The sequence below is a fragment of the Podarcis cretensis genome (assembly GCF_951804945.1).
Source record: "Podarcis cretensis genome assembly, chromosome: 3".
Lineage (NCBI taxonomy): Eukaryota > Metazoa > Chordata > Lepidosauria > Squamata > Lacertidae > Podarcis > Podarcis cretensis.
This window is the reverse complement of record NC_137172.1, coordinates 92,512,454-92,529,698: the sequence shown is the minus strand read 5'-3', so window position 1 is coordinate 92,529,698 and position 17,245 is coordinate 92,512,454. Positions and strand designations below refer to the sequence as shown.

The window sequence follows — 17,245 nt, the reverse complement described above, 5'->3', positions numbered from 1 at the left end:
GTGCCCAGATGGCTGCACTCAAAGAATCCAATCCTTTGCTCCAAGTTTTGTGCCATTCTCTCACTTGGTCTTTTCTTCGTTTCCAAAGCCACAGCTGTAGGGCCATAGGGTCAGAACATCTGCTTTGCATGCAGTAGGTCCCAGGATCAATTTCCAACATCTGCAGGTAGGGCTTGGAGAGCCACTAAAACCCTGGAGAGCCACAGCTAGCCAGGATCAACATTTCTGAACTAGATAGTCCAATGGTCTGACCCCCCCCCATCCACTTCTCCTTATCTAATGCCTTATACCCCCCTCTGTCTCACAGGTGGGCTCCTGCTACTCAGCTTCAGAAATGTTTGTGTCACTGTGAGCCCATCTTTATTGAGTTGTGCCCTCCTATTTTGGTATGCCCCACACAGCTAGAGCATGAACTCATCTTCTCATGTCACCAGGGTTTCCTGGGACCCCAGAGAAGCAGATACTGCAGCAACTCCCAGGTTTTAAAGGTCCTTAGAAGGTACTTTGGGAAACAGCAACCACCCGCCTGCAGGTTTCCACCTGCAAGATTAGATTTTCCCTTTAGCTTTGAAGGAGGGGGAAGCCCAACCCCTCTAATAATGGTATCTTCAGAAGGAAATTCTGCTTATCATCATTAACTTGGTATCACGACTGAACTATTGCCTCACCAGGCATTTGTTCAGAAGACTGTAATTCATCTGGACTCGCAGGCAGCAAGGTATGTAGTAAGCGACTGTCAGGGCAGCTTTTACTATACTCCGGAAATCTGCAACAGGTGTGAAATGGAGGGTTGGCTTTCCTATCTCTCTGGGATACTTAAAGCAAGCGAGAGCAGGGAGGGGAGTCCCACCAGAACGGGCTCACTCTTTCAGCGCCAAGGTGGACCAATCGCACGCAGCCGGGAGAGAGCTGTCCAGCGAGGCGTGGTGCCGAAACGACTCGGAGGTTTTGAGATTTCAGAGAGCATCAGGCGATAACCTGCAGTTTACTGTGCTCCGCATCAATAGCTCAGGACCGCCTTGCGCGATGAACTCCATTCTGTTGCTGGGTAAGTTCTGCAGAGTTCTTCCTCGTGGAACCCAATCCTATACACGCTTACTCTGAAGTAAGTCGCACTGTGTTCACTGGGGCTTGTTCTGAATTAAGTGTGCCTATGGGACCGCAGTCTCATCTGCTTGTTGGAGGGCACAGAATTGGACATTGCATATGGTCCCTACCACTTATTGGACTGCTCCCTCCTATTGTATGCAATATAAAGGACAGACTTTGTACTCACACATTTGCTATAAGTTAAACTTTATTTTCCTCCTTCTCTGCTCCTCTCCTATTCAAACATAATAAACTTGTTGAAACGGCAGCTGCTTTGTTTGCTTTTAGAAACTTTGCTTTTAGTCTTTGTGACTGTAAAGGGGAACTATTTTCTTTAAAAAATATATAAGCAATGTGCTAATTTAGAGCTCTGTGGTCCTCAGACGAAGGGTGGAATAAAAATTAAATATATAAAATTGAAGAAATGAATATGATCAAATAAAGGTCTGTAGTGAGGAGAGCAGTTTCCTATCCTACCACAGCCCACTGTTCTTAACATGAGCAATTTTGTTCAGTAGATTCAGATAGCCACTTATTATTATTATTATTATTATTATTATTATTATTATTTTCAATTTTATGCATTTCAATAATTTTACAATAATTTTAACATTTCAAAACTTCTCCCTCTTTCTGCGGTACCTTAATTTTTAAAAGATATTTTCTGCATATCTAAATTAACTTAATTTGCTCATTTATTCATCTACTATAAATGTATACTCTTATAAAACTGCAGGTTATTACAATAATCCTGCCAATGTTTCTATCTGTTTACACTTTATTTGTAAATATTCAATAAACCATTTCCATTCTTTTATAAAAAGTCTGTTTTCTAGTAAGTTTCGCCATTTCTGCATATTCCATAAGTTTTTGTATCCATTCTTCTTTTGCTGGGATTTTTTCTTCTTTCCATTTTTGGGCAAGTAACATTCTTGCCACTGTAGCTGCATACATGAATAAATTTCTGTACAGTCTGGGTAGTTCTGTCCCTATAATTCCCAAAAGGAAGGCTTCTGGTCTTTTTACAAATGTTATTTTAAACATCTTTTTCAATTCATTATATATCATTTCCCAGTAAGCTTTAACCTTACTACAAGACCACCACATATGATAAAAAGAACCTTCTTCCTCTTTTGTCAATTAACTCGGTGTTAGGTACCATTGATATGTCATTTTCATATAATTTTCTCTTAGACCATAGCATGCTGTAAATTTTATATCCATATTCCACATCGTTCCCACGCTTCCACATCTATATTATGACCAATATCTATTGCCCAATGTATCATTGAGTCAGATAGCCAGAATTTATCCCCAATTAAATTGACATTTGCAGTTACTAAGAAAATGTAATCGAAGTGAGATGACTGAAGGACCACATGGCTGACTGGTCTCTACGACCATATAGCAGAGCAAAACTTCATTCAGATTTCTATTACCAGTGGGAATGTATTGTGTACTGGGAGGCAAAACTGTTTGTCTGACTCAGCCCATTCTGTCCCGTCTCTTTAGCAGTGTGTTGCTCCTTCTTTTGTGCCCAAGGTTACTAGTGCTCTGTGGAACATGGCTAATCCTTTAAATGCTCATGACTGTTGATGCTTCATGAGTCACATGGCTTTCTTGTTCCCAGAGGCAATGTGTGATTGGAACATTCTTCATGCGCTCCTGGCATGGCTGGAAAAGAGCAAGCTGTTGAAGAGCAGGTGCCAGCTTCACACTAAAATGCTATCTCTATGGTGGTACATATTTAATTTTATTTCATTGATTGCCAAGAGTGACACCTAGCCAATGTATTTAGGCTTGAGTGATGACCTGTTCCAGTCTGTAAGTAGTACAGTGGCAGATCACCCTAAAGGTACTATATGAAAGGTAACTTATCAAGTAGATCTGAAAAAGTGAGGTTTTGTTTAAACAAACACATGCTTGTTTGCTGAGTGGAATCTCTAAGTGCATGTCAGGCCACAAGAAAAGCTATTGTTACTACTGTTGACTTTTCCCTTTGGCTTGAGGTAGGTAGGTGAGAGGAGGAACAGAGAAGCCGGCCTATAGGAAGCTGCAGAACAAGAATAAGATGTTCCCATAAAACCCACTTTTTTCAATCCCATTATTTTTACTTATTAACTCTAATCTTCTGAGGAAGAGGAAGAGTTCCTTTTCACACAGCTGTCTTTGTTGCTTCCTGATGAAACTGCAATTACAAGATGACAGTTGAGAGAGTGGAGAAGTCAGATAGAACTGCTGGGTTCCTGCTGCTGTTGCCTGATGTAATAGCTAATAGCCCTGCACCTCAGCACTCAAAGTCCCATTGCTTGCAGGGGAACTTTTAAGAGTGCTGTATGTGCAATGGATTATATCTGCTTCATCTCCCCAGGCACCAAAAACTTAATGGACATATTAACAGCAGAACCTTCCACATAGCTAGACTTACTAGGGGCATGAATTGCAAGCTGGTTTGAGCCCTAGCAAAGCTTGTTTTAGAACCTGTGCTCTGTGCAAGTTAGCTTGGATGTATACAATATAAAAACACATGCACGCATATATATATATATATATATATATATATAGATAGATAGATAGATACAGATATAGATATATAGATATATAGATATATAGATATATAGATATATAGATATATAGATAGATTCTGTATATGTGGCATATCATATGTTGACATATTTAAATTTTTTTCTTAATTCTTGATTGTCTGTTACTATAATATGCCATTTTTCCCCTGTTTTAAAAATCCCTGTAACATATGTTTTTTAAAAATAAATTAAAAAACAAACTAATTATGCACACATGCACACACATTTTTAAAGTCATGAGATTAAAAGTTTCCTCTAGAACCTCCCTTTGAAATAGTGAAGCTCAGACTGAAGCAAGAACAATGGCAATTGGAGTGAAGCACAGAATGGGGAAACACTTGCCAAAGGTGAAAGAGAAGAGAGCTCAGTCTGCTTAGAAAAAAGACTGAGTTCCTTGTTCCCTGATGGATCTAAACAGGGGTATCTGAAATTCAGCATGGGTAACCTTGTGTATCTCCTTTACCTTTCCATGCTCTCTACAATAAAACATTGGGTAGAAATGCAAAGGATCCACTGCTTATCACCAAGGTTATATTATCTGTTTTGCAGTGCTGGTACTACATTCCATGCATGTAACTGCTTTCCAGACCTCCAGATGCCAAGAGCTGAGAGAGAGGTGTGAAGCTGCAGGAAATGGATGTGAAAGTGTCTGGGCTTTGCTTGAAGAAGTTTGTTGCATATCAGGTAACTACAGAGAAGCCATAGATTGCTCTGTGATTTCAGAGAACCAGCATTCCTTGTCTAATCAGCTTCCATTAAAACGAACACTGAACTGAATTTTAAAAGGGAATTCTTCATTTCCCAGACATGTGGTAGGAGAGCTCATTTCCTGTACCCCTATGGAGGTGGGCATCATCACCACACACTTAAATGGAGGGAGCATTCCATAGAAACACACCCTTCCATGCCTAATTCCACATTCATTGAAATTAATGTGAAAGATCTTATAGACTGAGAAGTGCATATGCCTGCCAGAGCTCCTGCTTACACAATGAATTGCTGAGCAGGTTGCTAAACTCTACTTCTTTGCAACTGACTACATACTCAATGAAAACAGGGACTGGAGTATTAAATACAGTTACTAAGGAGAAAACACCATTGCATATGGGCTAATTCTGATCACACACAAAAAAATGTTCAGGGGTGGGGAGGGGTGGACAAAGGTGTGCAGATAGCCCCAGGGATGTGTTTCCATGAAATAAAAGTTGTTAAAGCATTCCCTATACATTTTGTGAATACAGGCGTCTCCCCAGTTCAGCAGGGGTTATGTTCCTGGGTACCATGTGTATACATGAAATCACACATAGTGGGGAACACCATCTAAAAGACTTGTAAATTCCCTCTAAACCTCTGGAAACCCTTAAAAAAACCTTTAAAAACACTGCTTTGTTTCAAAATCCACCAAACTCCACTACAATCGCTCCCTCCAAACCTACGTTCTTAATATCCAAATTTCCACAGGCCTCAAAGGTCAGTGCAAAGGCTCCTGGGATTGCTAGTGGTTTTCCAGCTCTTTTTGTGCCATTTTTGCAGTTTCCCCATTCTTTTCAAGCCCTCTTTGCCCTCTTTGCAGTTTACATTGATTGATTTATTTCCTGGCGCCACACGTATAGACACAGTCACATGGGTGAGTGGGGAGATGCCTATTGTTGGGAAATTTATAAAAGGAGGCAAAAGGAATACAGAATTTCAGCAGGAAACTACGAGGCATACACCTATTACAAATCAAACTGAGCCTGCAACACTTTTGCTGGCACAAATGGTTTCCAAGTAATGCATACAATTGACCTGATAACATCATGAGCACAAAGAATAATGAATGTTCAACAAATAGACTACCTGGAGGGGCTGTTTGTTTGCAGAGGTTTGGAATTAAAAGCTTTGTAACAGAGTGTGATCACACATAATTACTTTGCCAAAAAAATGGGGAGAAATCTACGGTAAGTGGTTTTTAAGATGAGGACCCATGGCTCTGATCCTATGGGTTGCTCCTTAAGTTCAGTAATACATTTGAGACTCCATCTTTCCCCATACTCACCCCAGAATATAGCTCTTGATGTTCTTCTGAACCATTTTCCTTACACTTACTGACAGATATAACCTATAGCGTGTCAGACTTAGGTGTTAGGCTAAGATATACAGCCAGTTTAAAGTTAATAGAATCTATACTGAATCCCCAAAGTAGTAGTATCTACAGTATAATATATACAAAGGGGAAATCTCATACTTTTCATTTGAGTGAATCTATGTTGCTAAGAGCTACTCTGCTCAACAATAACAGGAAACTATTATTTTTTTAAAAAAATCCAACTCCTACATAAATGAAATTCTGGCATTTTAATTGAATGGCTGAATCAACAGACTGAATCAGCCTCATGAAACTTGTAAAAGAAATGTACACCAATTTAGCACATGTCCTAAACATGCACAGATTACATGAAAGTCTTGTGACGTTGATAATTGAGTTCTCAGTAGCTGCTGATCTTTCTCCTGGAGGCCAGATGTTAACACAAAAAGTGAAAAGATAGGGGTGGGTTGGCACTTATATTTTCAACAAGTGTCTGAGTCTTAAAAAAAAGCAAAAACTGAAATGTCCCCCTGAGCAAGTACATTTTGCATCCTTTCCAAATGCAACCAACAGGCCACAAAGCAAGTGATGCAGTATGAAATAGCATCTTTCAGGATGGTGTCCATAACATGGGTATTTTGAGTGAGAAAACCACCACTTCATGTGTTTGCCATCAGTAGTCACATAGTAAAATGGTCTTGAAAAACGTGAGAGTAAAAAAACAGCAACCAGAATGTTCCACACTTCAGGTAACAGTGCAGCAACTTCCCCCAACTTTTTTTTTTTTAGTAATCCCTCTTAGAGACACACAGCACATTTACTGATGATTGGAAACTGTTGAGAAAATACTTAATGGAGAGTGTGTTTGATCATCCACAGAAGAAGTACATATACACCGTTCCACTTTCCAGTTCAGCAGACAGGACTGAACACGCAGAGAGCTCTTTCTTAAAAGCTACACCCAAGGAATATGCTAGCTCAGAGGTGGAGTGTGGGGTTGAATCTATAGGATTTTAACTTTGAAAAAAGAAAATGGGGACATCTACACGTACGTACTCACAGGGACATGTTCTGTTGGAGTGTTCTTATTTTGTGGTGGTCTAGGGTTTTATAGACTAGAGATGACTTCATCCAGTGAAATGGTACCTAGTCCATGAAAGCTTTTGAGCTACTCAAATTTCAAGCCTTTAAGGTGCTACGGGATTCCTTTCATACAAACTACTTCATACCGTAGTTTATATTGGGTCACAATGTTTATTCCCACTAGACCCATTGAAGTGAATGCCCATGACTAATCAGGTCCATTCATTTCAATGGGTCTAGTCCGAGTAAAAGTTAGTTGAAAAGGCAGGATATAAATAAATAGATATAATAACATTAATGAAAGTATTAAGACTCATTCTTGCATTTGAAATCCAGGCAACAACTACACAGTAAAAGATTCAACCAACTGTAATAAAACAGTCAAGTTCTTAGTTGACCAGTTCCCAGAATTTAAAGACTGCACCTGCACTAACGATAACTGCAGCACTACAGCGTTGCTTGGCAAGCAATGTTTTGGGAATAAAGGTAACAGATTATTTTCTTCTCTAGAACAAAATAATGCAGTGTAATCATGGCCCTGATAAGGCTATTAACAGCTGCTAGAAATGGGAGCCGTATGGTACCTCGAGGATCAGAGGCTCTCAGCCATTTGCTGGGGAATGATTGAGGGAGAGGTCATGTCTTGCTTGCATGATGGACATGGGCATCTGGGTTACCACTGGGGGAAGAGGGATGCTGGGCTAGAAAGATCTTTGGTCTGAAGCAGCAGAGTGCTTGTTATGCTCTTATGTTCATTGTGGCTTAGAGGTTTAGCTTTGACAAACTATCGGATTCAAATATTATATGGATCTTTGACCTCTAATTAAGAGACTGTGACTTTCCTAAGCAATTATAGTAGTCATTGGAGTCCAAAATTCAAGACAAATAAAGTACATTCAAATCCAGACAAAACCAGTGGATTATTACCTTCTCCCCAAGACCCCCCCCACAGCTTTTCAGGTTTTTCAGGGGGGCACAGGAAGCTGCAAGAGGGGAGAGGAGGGGAGGGGGACTTCCTTCCATGAACTTCCCTTAGGATCCAAGCCAATTCATCAACCATTTAAGACCAGCAATGAACCCTGCAAAATGACAAGGGTATGGACTCCAACTACCACCTTGATTAACATAAAAAGCAGAGAGGAAAAAACTAGTCTTCAATTAATGTTTGATGGAAGAAAAAGAGAGATCTAAGAGCACTCCATGAGGCATAATTCCACCCTTGGGTGCTTCTGTAGGGAAGGTTCTATCCTGGATCAGCCTCACAAATAGGCAGAATGAGGTATTCACCTCAGGCAGCATATGCTTAAAAGTACAGTAAGGTCAGAGCCGTGTGTTTCACATGAACAGTCCTGCACTCCCATAGCTAGCCTGCTATCTTCAGGGGCAGTGCAGAGGACAGTGTCAAAAGTCAGATTCAGTTTCCAGTTTAGTTGGCTTTTTTGTAAATATCCTTCGCTTCAGGCAGCAAAATATCTTGGGATGGCCCTGGTACCATCCCAAATAATCATGGGGGGGGTATTTACAAAGCATAATGCATGTAGCTGCTCCTTTGCTTATCAGTTTTTACAATCAGCCTGATTGCATTTGAAAGATGCAGCCACGAGCATGATCTATCCAACTGATTTTGCTCACAAATTCTCTTTTGCACAGGGAAATCGAAGCTTTACGCAAGCACAGATGTCCAGTTAGGATTCCTGCCACAGACAAAATTGCAAGAGACGGTGCAGCCAGGCATGTTAGGAACCGACTGCGCGGTTGCAAAGGAAATATGCCGAGGAGATGACACCTGTTTCTTGCAGTACAAGAAATTCCAGAGAATGTGCAGAACCAAAGTAGCAAACTGTAGCCTCCGTGTGGTGGTACAGCAATGCCTCACAGCATGGAAGGAGTTAAGGAGAACAGTCCTGGGGAGCTGCATATGCCCAGAACCACTGCATAAAAGATGCACTAAAATATGGAAGCATATATTTAACAACACATGTGTACAATACACCCAGGAATACCAAGCCACTGCCATTCAGGAGGAAACCTATGCAGGCTTTGATGCAGGTAAATGATGAAGAGTCATCTCTTCAATAACACCAGTTCAAAGATACTGTTCCTAGGAACCTTGAAATGAATAGGTGTGATGGCACAAAGCGCCACTTTTTACATTTTAATTAAAAAACAAATGCAGAAAAACTGGTGGTGGGTTGGGTTGGGGTTCTCCCTGTTGACACCACTGCTCACAAATTCAAGCTCAAAGTTATCATGCTTATACGGAGTCCCAGTGACCTCTGTGTGCATTGCTTACAGGTTCTCATGCATAAGACTGGACTGTTGAAATCGACGGGACTTGCTTCTGTGCAAATATGTGTCAAGGTGTGGCATCACAACTAACTTCTGCTGCATTGTTCTCAAGGTCTTCCATGCAGGATCAAACATAGTCAGCCACAATGTGGCAGGAAACACCCTAGAATCTTACAAGAGATGTAGAGATGGCCACTCACTTGGACAGGAATAGATACATCCATGGAGGATAGGAAGATCAGGAGCTACGAGCCATGAAGTCTATGTTCCACCTCCAGTGTTGGAGGATGTAACCAAGTGGATTGGTTACATTTTCCTTCAAAATTATAGGAAGGGCTTTGTATGCCAGCTTCCTTCATTTGGTGCAGGTATTTTATTTTCGGTATAAGCAGGACTCTGTTTTTGCACCTACAGACACACAAAAGCACACCAAAGGTTCCTGTTTCCAAAAAGGACAAAGGGGTAGTCTGATCTCTCCAGCACTTAAAATTGCTCTCCAAGATGTGGAGGGAAGGAAAAGGGAAAACCTGGACATTCTGGGGTCAAATCAGAAACCAAGATGGCTGCTTTAACTCTGGGACTGACCCTGGAAAATTGGGACACTTCGAGGGTATGTCATAGGCAACTAGTTGGGCATGGATAGAACAGATTGCAGGAACAGACTGGTCTTTGGCCCGATGCAGAAGGGCTTTTCTCATGTTCTTGCGTTAATCCATTCTTTTTATAGATAATGGTTGTTGCCTCAGCTAGATACCTCCTCAAATAACCATTGAATCTTGACTGTGTACCTAATCCCAAAGACAGAGAGTTATTTGCTTTCCCTCTGTTTTTAATTCCATGTTGCTGTAGCTCGCTCTAACTCAAACATCATTTACTCAGTTATGTTGTTACTCCTATGTTTGGATTTCTTCTAGGCAATTCAGATAAAATTGAAGCTGATGTGTAAATGCTAAGAGGAAACAGCAGGTGCAGGAGTCAGCAATTGACATGAACAACACTTGTCCCAACACTTGCAGCTGTTGCATTATGCAATCAGTGCATGTGAGTCAATGTCAGACAACGCTTTAAATTCATATGGTTTGCATCTATTCTCCTGCCCTGTTCACTGAATCAGGAGCTATGGCAAGCTACAGTTCCCATCCATCCCAATGGCAATGCTCAGAAGTGTTTAGCCTTTAAAAATGAAATATAAAAGGCATCATCTGACCATGCAAACAAGATGAACAAAGATGGTAGTGAGATCACCTTTGCTGCCACCAGCAGAAACCAGCAGGTAACAGTCTGGTGTCTGCAGTTTATGGAGGACCCCTCCCCATCCATGGGTCCTATCAGCTGTCTGAATATACTGATTACTGACACCAAGCCTGGTTAAAAGGTAATGTTGCTGTTACTCTGTGTTCCACACTCCAACGTTGTCTTTGGCTATTGGGGTTGATGGAAGCTGGAGTCAAACAACATCTAGAGCCCCACCTTTGCTCTAAACTAGGAATCCCTATGCTAAAGGCCGTCAAATAACCTGATCGTCATTTTTTTCTTAGCATTGTGTTTCATTGCAAACTGCTGCTTCCATTTCAAATCTACAATTAATTTACAACATGTAATCTGTATAATATGTATCTCCTTCATTGTAGATCACCTGAAAATAAAATCACAGTGGAAGTCATCGTCTCTTTCAAACTATGGTAAACAGCAGCCTGCTTTTTAAACGTTTCTATACCCTGTATCGATTTCAACTTTGTGGCCCACATAAATTATGAGTAATCCAGCTTCCTGACCCCATGCAGAATGAGACACTGCAAGCTCATTGCAAGAGCTGAAAATAGTGATGGCCTAGGGAAAGTTACAAGGGCTAAACTGAGAGATCTGGAGGGCCATATTAAGCCCCCGGGCCTGATTTTCGCCAGCTCTATGTATGGGGTGTTTTTTTCAGAAAATGCAAATAGAAATGGGTTGCCTATGGTAGAGTGACCGCCATGTCACAAATTCAAGGGAGAGTTTGAGAACTGTTGTGCTTTCAAAATCACTCCTCATACCCCTATCTCTATCGTCTTGTGATCATTTTGCTGTTTCCTCAGAATACAAACACCTGCGCTCCTGCTTCCAAGTCAAAGTGGACTGTGTCAATGATGGAGTCTGTAACAGACAACTATCTCGCTACCTTCAAGCCTGCCAAGTTAATGCAACACAGTGCAATTGGAATCGATGTCAAGCAGCCCTGCGGTCCTTCTATGAAAACATGCCTTTGAACGTAGCCCTGCTGTTGACCTTTTGTGATTGCATGCCGTCAGATGAAAACTGCCGCCAAGCCAAGGGATTCCTTCATGGCACACTGTGTGGAGTCAGTATAGTCCCAGCTCCTTCATGCCTCAGTGTAATTGACACATGCCAAAGAAACAAGATCTGCTGGTAAGTGGAAATACACATTTTTGGTTGACTGCTGGCACATGTCTGTTTAATATAAAAATGCACAAGGAGCCCAAGATGATCTCTTATTTATTTGCTCATTCACAATGCAGCAAATAATGTTTGCTTTCCAACCTACACCACAAGCAAAAGCTGTAAGAGGGTTTTTCTGTGATTTAAGCCTTCCTCCTAACCATCTCTGTCATTCAGGAAATTAATATAGATATTTTGCAGGACATGTACATTTTAACTGTTCTTGAATGTGCACCCTATAATCCAGTCACTGCAAGGTGGTCTAACCAGAAGATAATGCACTTTAAGACTGTGTTACCCACAAGGCTGGGCATGGGACTTGGTGCTTTTTAATAGCATTTTCATCCTGGTCCTGGAGATGCTCAGCAAAGGATTTGAGATCTTAGCAGGGGCTTCAGAAGGCTGATACACTCTTCCCTGCTGCTGATACCTCTCCAACTGTTCCTGTTGCCTCTCCAATGACTTAACTCTAGTGCTAAAGCACATCAGCACATCTACACAGATATAAAAATAATCAATATGCATAATTTAACATAGAGGTGCATACAGATTAACACTGAAAACACTGCAGGCAAATAAAGCCATAGGAGATGACAGGACTGGGCCACCAGTAGCAGACAGGACCATTCAAGGTCTAAAAGTTCTAGGCTTGCATTGAGAGCAGAGTTAGGGTCAAGTTACAGCTTATTATGTGCCATTCACCCAGCAATGTCTCTTGTTTATCTTCGATTTTGAGGATCATAGCACATGGAGGCAGGGGAGATGTTAAACCCACCTCCCCAGCTTCAACTTCCCAAATATTGCTCCTCATTGATGGTATGAGGCTTTAGGGTATGAACATGTCCAAGCTATATGTCCCTTGTTTTGTCACTTACAGGAAATTCTTCATTTTTCTTTCATTTTGTTATTTGCTAATCTATCCTTCAGCTCTCCCTGAATTATACATGAAAGGGACTAAAGGTAAAGGTAAAGGGACCCCTGACCATTAGGTCCAGTCATGACCGACTCTGGGGTTGCGGCGCTCATCTCGCTTTATTGGCCAAGGGAACCGGCGTACAGCTTCCGGGTCATGTGGCCAGCATGACTAAGCCGCTTCTGTCAAACCAGAGCAGCGCACAGAAAAGCCGTTTACCTTCCCGAAGCGGTACCTATTTATCTACTTGCACTGCTGACCTTCTGACTGGCAAGCCTTAGGCTCTGTGGTTTAGACCACAGTGCCACCCGTGTCCCAGATGAAAGGGAATACCAGGAAGAATAAAATGCATACACATTTCTCTTTCCACAGGGCCAAGTATGAAGCGTTTACATCTAAGTGTTTAAAACCCTTCGCCCGACAATGCCTTGAAGATAAAGCTTGTTTCGAATCTTTGAATGCAAATGATCTGATGTGTTCTGACAGTGATGAGTGCCGAGCTGCTTATGTCGGAATGTGGGGGTCTGTCCTTCGAGGAGTCGAGTGTACCTGTGACACAACGCCACTAGCTAAGCAGACTGCATGCAAGTGGTTCCATCATATCCTCCACAGCAAATCCTGCTTCAGTAAGTTGAACTAACCCAAAGGAGCACCTCTCTCTTAATCAACCTGCCCAGGCCTTACAATTTGCCTTGTAGCTTTGCCAGGAGGTCCCATTATATGGGAACGAATGAATGAGTCTACCAGTTAACCATTTGCAGCTTAAAGTTTGCTTCATCTGCTAACAGGGGAAAAAAGATTCCTGTTTTTTAATGACCTTATGATAAAATGGGAATTCTAGCAAAATTGGCACCAGGCACACACAAAAGCAAGGCATCAGCAGATTTAGAGGATTCTCAAGAGTTGCAGAAGTACACAAAACATTTAAGGGCGGAAAACTCTACAAGAATTTGTGTTTTTTTAATTACCCAATGGGGACTGAAGATGCTCCGTTGGCACAGGTTACTGGCTGGCTGTTGCGGCAGTAGGCAAAGGGACAGAAATCTGAGAGGAGGTGGAATGAAGTATCCTGAAAAACGGCCCAGATGACAGGGTGGAATCCAGGACAGAAGCACTTCACAATCCAGCATTTTGTTGCAGGCTCTGCTGGCTTTTACACAATTGCTCTCTTTTTATATCCTCTTCAATTTACAGCTCAGATATCAGGTGGAAAAGCTGACCTTTACTCATCACGTATGGTTCTACCTGGAAAAATACTTCCTGTAACTGGAGAACGGTCTTCATTGTACAGTAAGTTTGGCTTTTTTTAAAAAAATGAAAAAGCTCCCATCAAGGTCACTGGAGAGCCACAATGTTATGAGAGGCATAGGCTCCCACAGAACAGAACAAAAAAAAAAAAAAAAAAGCACCAATCAAGGGGTCAAGGAAAGGAATCAAACCAAACTTTTAAATATTATTATTAAGAATCCTGGAAGCAAACCTAACATAGAAACCTCCTTCAGGGATAGTTTTTAGAAGCCGAAAGAAAAAATGAAATATGGTATCAAGACCCTAGGAGATATTAAGCTGAGGACAGTGAATATTTGGTTTTAATTTGTACTATAGTGACTGCTCTTTGATCAATGTTTTAATTCTGTTTCCATAATTTAATTTTTAGCGGACACAATCATTATAATGATATACACCTCTTGCATAATCTTGGTGCTGGCGATAATCCTGCTGACTTTGTTAAAGACCAGGTAATTGCAATGTTTGTGTGGGGAATGCAGGGCTTCAGAGGAAATGTGTGAGAACATCCTGTTTCCATAGTGTGTGGCTTCTGAATCCTGCGGAACCCTTTTCCTATTTGGTTCCAAGACAAACGGAGAGTTTCACAATTGCCAGTAAAATAGAAAAGACACATGAGGAATGCACATGAACTGAATAAGAAATGAAATGAATTGTGTACTGCATGTATCAGATAAGGCAGTACGTGCTGAGTCAAACTGTAATCTTAAATTTAGGAAAAAGTGTTATTTTATACTGTAAAATAAAGTTCAGAACCATAATACAGTCCCGTCCCCCGTGTGGAATGCAAGAGAACATGGGTGTAGCCAGGATTTATGTTGGGGGTGGGAGCAGGACACCCACCTATCCTGTTCCAGAACTGAGCTACCTGCAATGCGATTGGTCAGTTTGTGGATGCCATGCCTGTCACTCAGTTGTGTTGCCAATTGCATCGCCATAATATGGCACAACATCATCCAAGTGACCTCAGCAAGCATTTCTAGTTCAAATATTCTGATTATTTCTACTTTTAGTTAAGTATTTTTATTTATTTACTTGATTGGGGGGCTGCTGCCCCCCACCCCAGCTACACCCATGCAAGAGAGAAAATTGGGTGACATAGAGAATATTTATGCATTCCTTCAAGCTCCACCCATTTATGGCTTTGGCCCCACCCACCATAAGCATGTAGTTCTGACAGAAAAATTGGCCCTCAGCAAAAACAACCATTCTCCACACTTTAAAAAATAAAACAAAACAGCAGTTAAGGAGGAACACTTACAATTTATGACCTAAAAGACTCCAGCTGCCCTGAAACAGAAGGTGCACCATCCAGTTAATGTTCAGTGGATTTATTTCAATGACAGGATGTATGTTTAACTTTCTTCTGGGAATCAGAGGGAGCTCAAAGTGCTTAACTGTGACTGGGTCATACCCAACATTTACACAGCAAGTGATAATGGCTATTGATTTCGGTCAAGTAGATTTTGTCGCTCGTGTTTCATGGGTATAGAGAATGATGTTAATGCAACACACACATGTGTTTGTTTTCAGAGCTTGCACAACTGTGTATCAGGCCAAGACTGTTTCGCCAGCCCATTTATCCAAGAAGCTCATGATGCCTCGACGACCATGGATCACCGACTGCGTCGATAATGCTATTTCAGGCTCTTCTCATTAGCCAACCTGGTGCTCATATGCCATGAAATTTCTCTTCAGAGAACACATGGCCTGTAATACTGCAGTTCCACTTCAGCAAACACTGGGCAACTTACTACAAAAGAGGACACCACTGGAGTTGTAATTGCTTTATTTGCCTCAGTACTGTGTTGCTGTGTTGAATTTAAGATTGAGACATATGATATACTACAGGATGACACGTTTGGCCATGACATGTTTCCAGCCCAGCATTTGCCATACCGCTGTGTTGAAAATTTCCTCTCCATTTTTTCAACCATTCTCGAGCAGTCAGTGAGGAAAGAAATTGCATTTGAAAATTATCACAGGGAAGAGAAAATGTCAGTGAAATTCTCATGGACAGGGTACAACATTAGGGTGTACTTCTATTGCTTTTGAGATAATAATAATAATAATAATAATAATAATAATTTATTATTTATACCCCGCCCATCTGGCTGAGTTTCCCCAGCCACTCTGGGCGGCTCCCAATCAGTATTAAAAACAATACAGCATTACATATTAAAAACTTCCCTGAACAGGGCTGCCTTAAGATGTCTTCTGAATGTCAGGTAGTTCTTTATCTCTTTGACATCTGATGGGAGGGCGTTCCACAGGTCGGGCGAGATGGCCAAGGCATATTGAAAGTGCCCTTTCATTCCTTTCATTCCTTTCACAAACCCCAGTTCCAGGCCCTAGTTTATTAATATCTATGAGGGTTTTTACCTCTTTACTGTGACAAAGTCTATTGTCCATTAATATACAAAAAAGTATTTTGCCAGATTGCATCTCTTATTTGCTCATATTTGCAGCTCTAAGCTGAGAGAACGGGTCACATTTTAGTCCAATGCACAGAAAAACAAGTTGCGAAACGCCAAAAACATACAAATATCTACATTTGAGGCCCAGCCCAAATGTGCATTAGCCCTGCATGTATATCACATTGCAGTTGGAATGCAAATGCTAAAACCTAAATCACAGGACTTGTGTTACACTTCTGGCACAGGGACTGCTGCAACCCTGCCCTTTCCTGCACCTCAAGGAAATTTGAGAGGCGCAGCAGCAACTTCCCCCTGGTAATGCAATTTCCTAAGGTTTTATGCTAGCATGCAAATAAACCATGGCATGAGGGTCCTTTTGGGTGGCCCAAGTCACCTTCTCACATCATACTAGTGGCATGGGAAGGAGTGGTACCACTGTGGTCTTCATATGGCTGGGCTAATTTTACTGACCCTTTGCAGTTCTTCGTTTGATATGCTATTTCATAAAAGCACTACAAATCTGCTCTGTCTCCTGCTGGGATGGTAATGAGGCCTTTTCAACCAGCAAACCTTTCTAAGCATTAGGACCCTTTCAAGTATTACGCTTTAACACTGGTGTGCAGAATCTCTTTTAGCAAATCTGCACCAGGATGCTTTTCGGATACAGGATATATGCTATCTCTGATCTAGGGGATTTCTCCCCTAATTCCCTCCTTTCACCACCTCTCCCGCTGTGTACCGTCTGTTTGATAATTGGTTTGGCCAAACACCTCCTGACTGTGCTTTATATCTATTCTACTAAAAGGGGAAAGGATCCTTAATCTGAGATACAGGTTTACTTTGGGAAATAGCTGAAGCAGCAAAATACACTTCTTGTAGAGTTATTGAGTTTTCATTGGTGTAGGTTTTTTTTATTGCTATTAAAAATAAACAAAAGTGATGTTATAATGATGTATGAATTCATCTCACAAGCGCTGCTATGGGAGTGGTGGATCCTTTCTAGCTGTGGAAACAAAGACTAGACAAAGATATGTTGAATCTCTTCTAGCTGTGTAGCTCCATTGGCACCATCAAGTAA

The 17,245-nt window shown here is 41.3% G+C and overlaps 1 protein-coding gene across 1 annotated transcript; it reads left to right on the top strand.

Annotated features, from left to right (window-relative positions):
- Window positions 1–25: 25 nt before the first annotated feature.
- GFRAL (GDNF family receptor alpha like) lies at window positions 26–15,802 on the top strand. Its single transcript, XM_079970486.1, has 10 exons — window positions 26–1,048; window positions 4,224–4,358; window positions 7,162–7,311; window positions 8,476–8,874; window positions 10,746–10,796; window positions 11,190–11,520; window positions 12,836–13,089; window positions 13,658–13,753; window positions 14,121–14,202; window positions 15,284–15,802. The coding sequence occupies exons 1-10, from the start codon at window positions 1,027–1,029 to the stop codon at window positions 15,408–15,410; spliced, it is 1,647 nt and encodes a 548-aa protein (XP_079826612.1). The 5' UTR covers window positions 26–1,026; the 3' UTR covers window positions 15,411–15,802.
- Window positions 15,803–17,245: the final 1,443 nt, after the last annotated feature.

Excerpts from the sequence above, each read along its gene's own strand:
- GFRAL (XM_079970486.1), top strand. The coding sequence starts at position 1,027 with ATGAACTCCATTCTGTTGCTGG. Across the intron at positions 8,875-10,745 it reads CTATGCAGGCTTTGATGCAG|ATCACCTGAAAATAAAATCA; the intron begins GTAAATGATGAA and ends CCTTCATTGTAG. Across the intron at positions 11,521-12,835 it reads CAAAGAAACAAGATCTGCTG|GGCCAAGTATGAAGCGTTTA; the intron begins GTAAGTGGAAAT and ends CTCTTTCCACAG.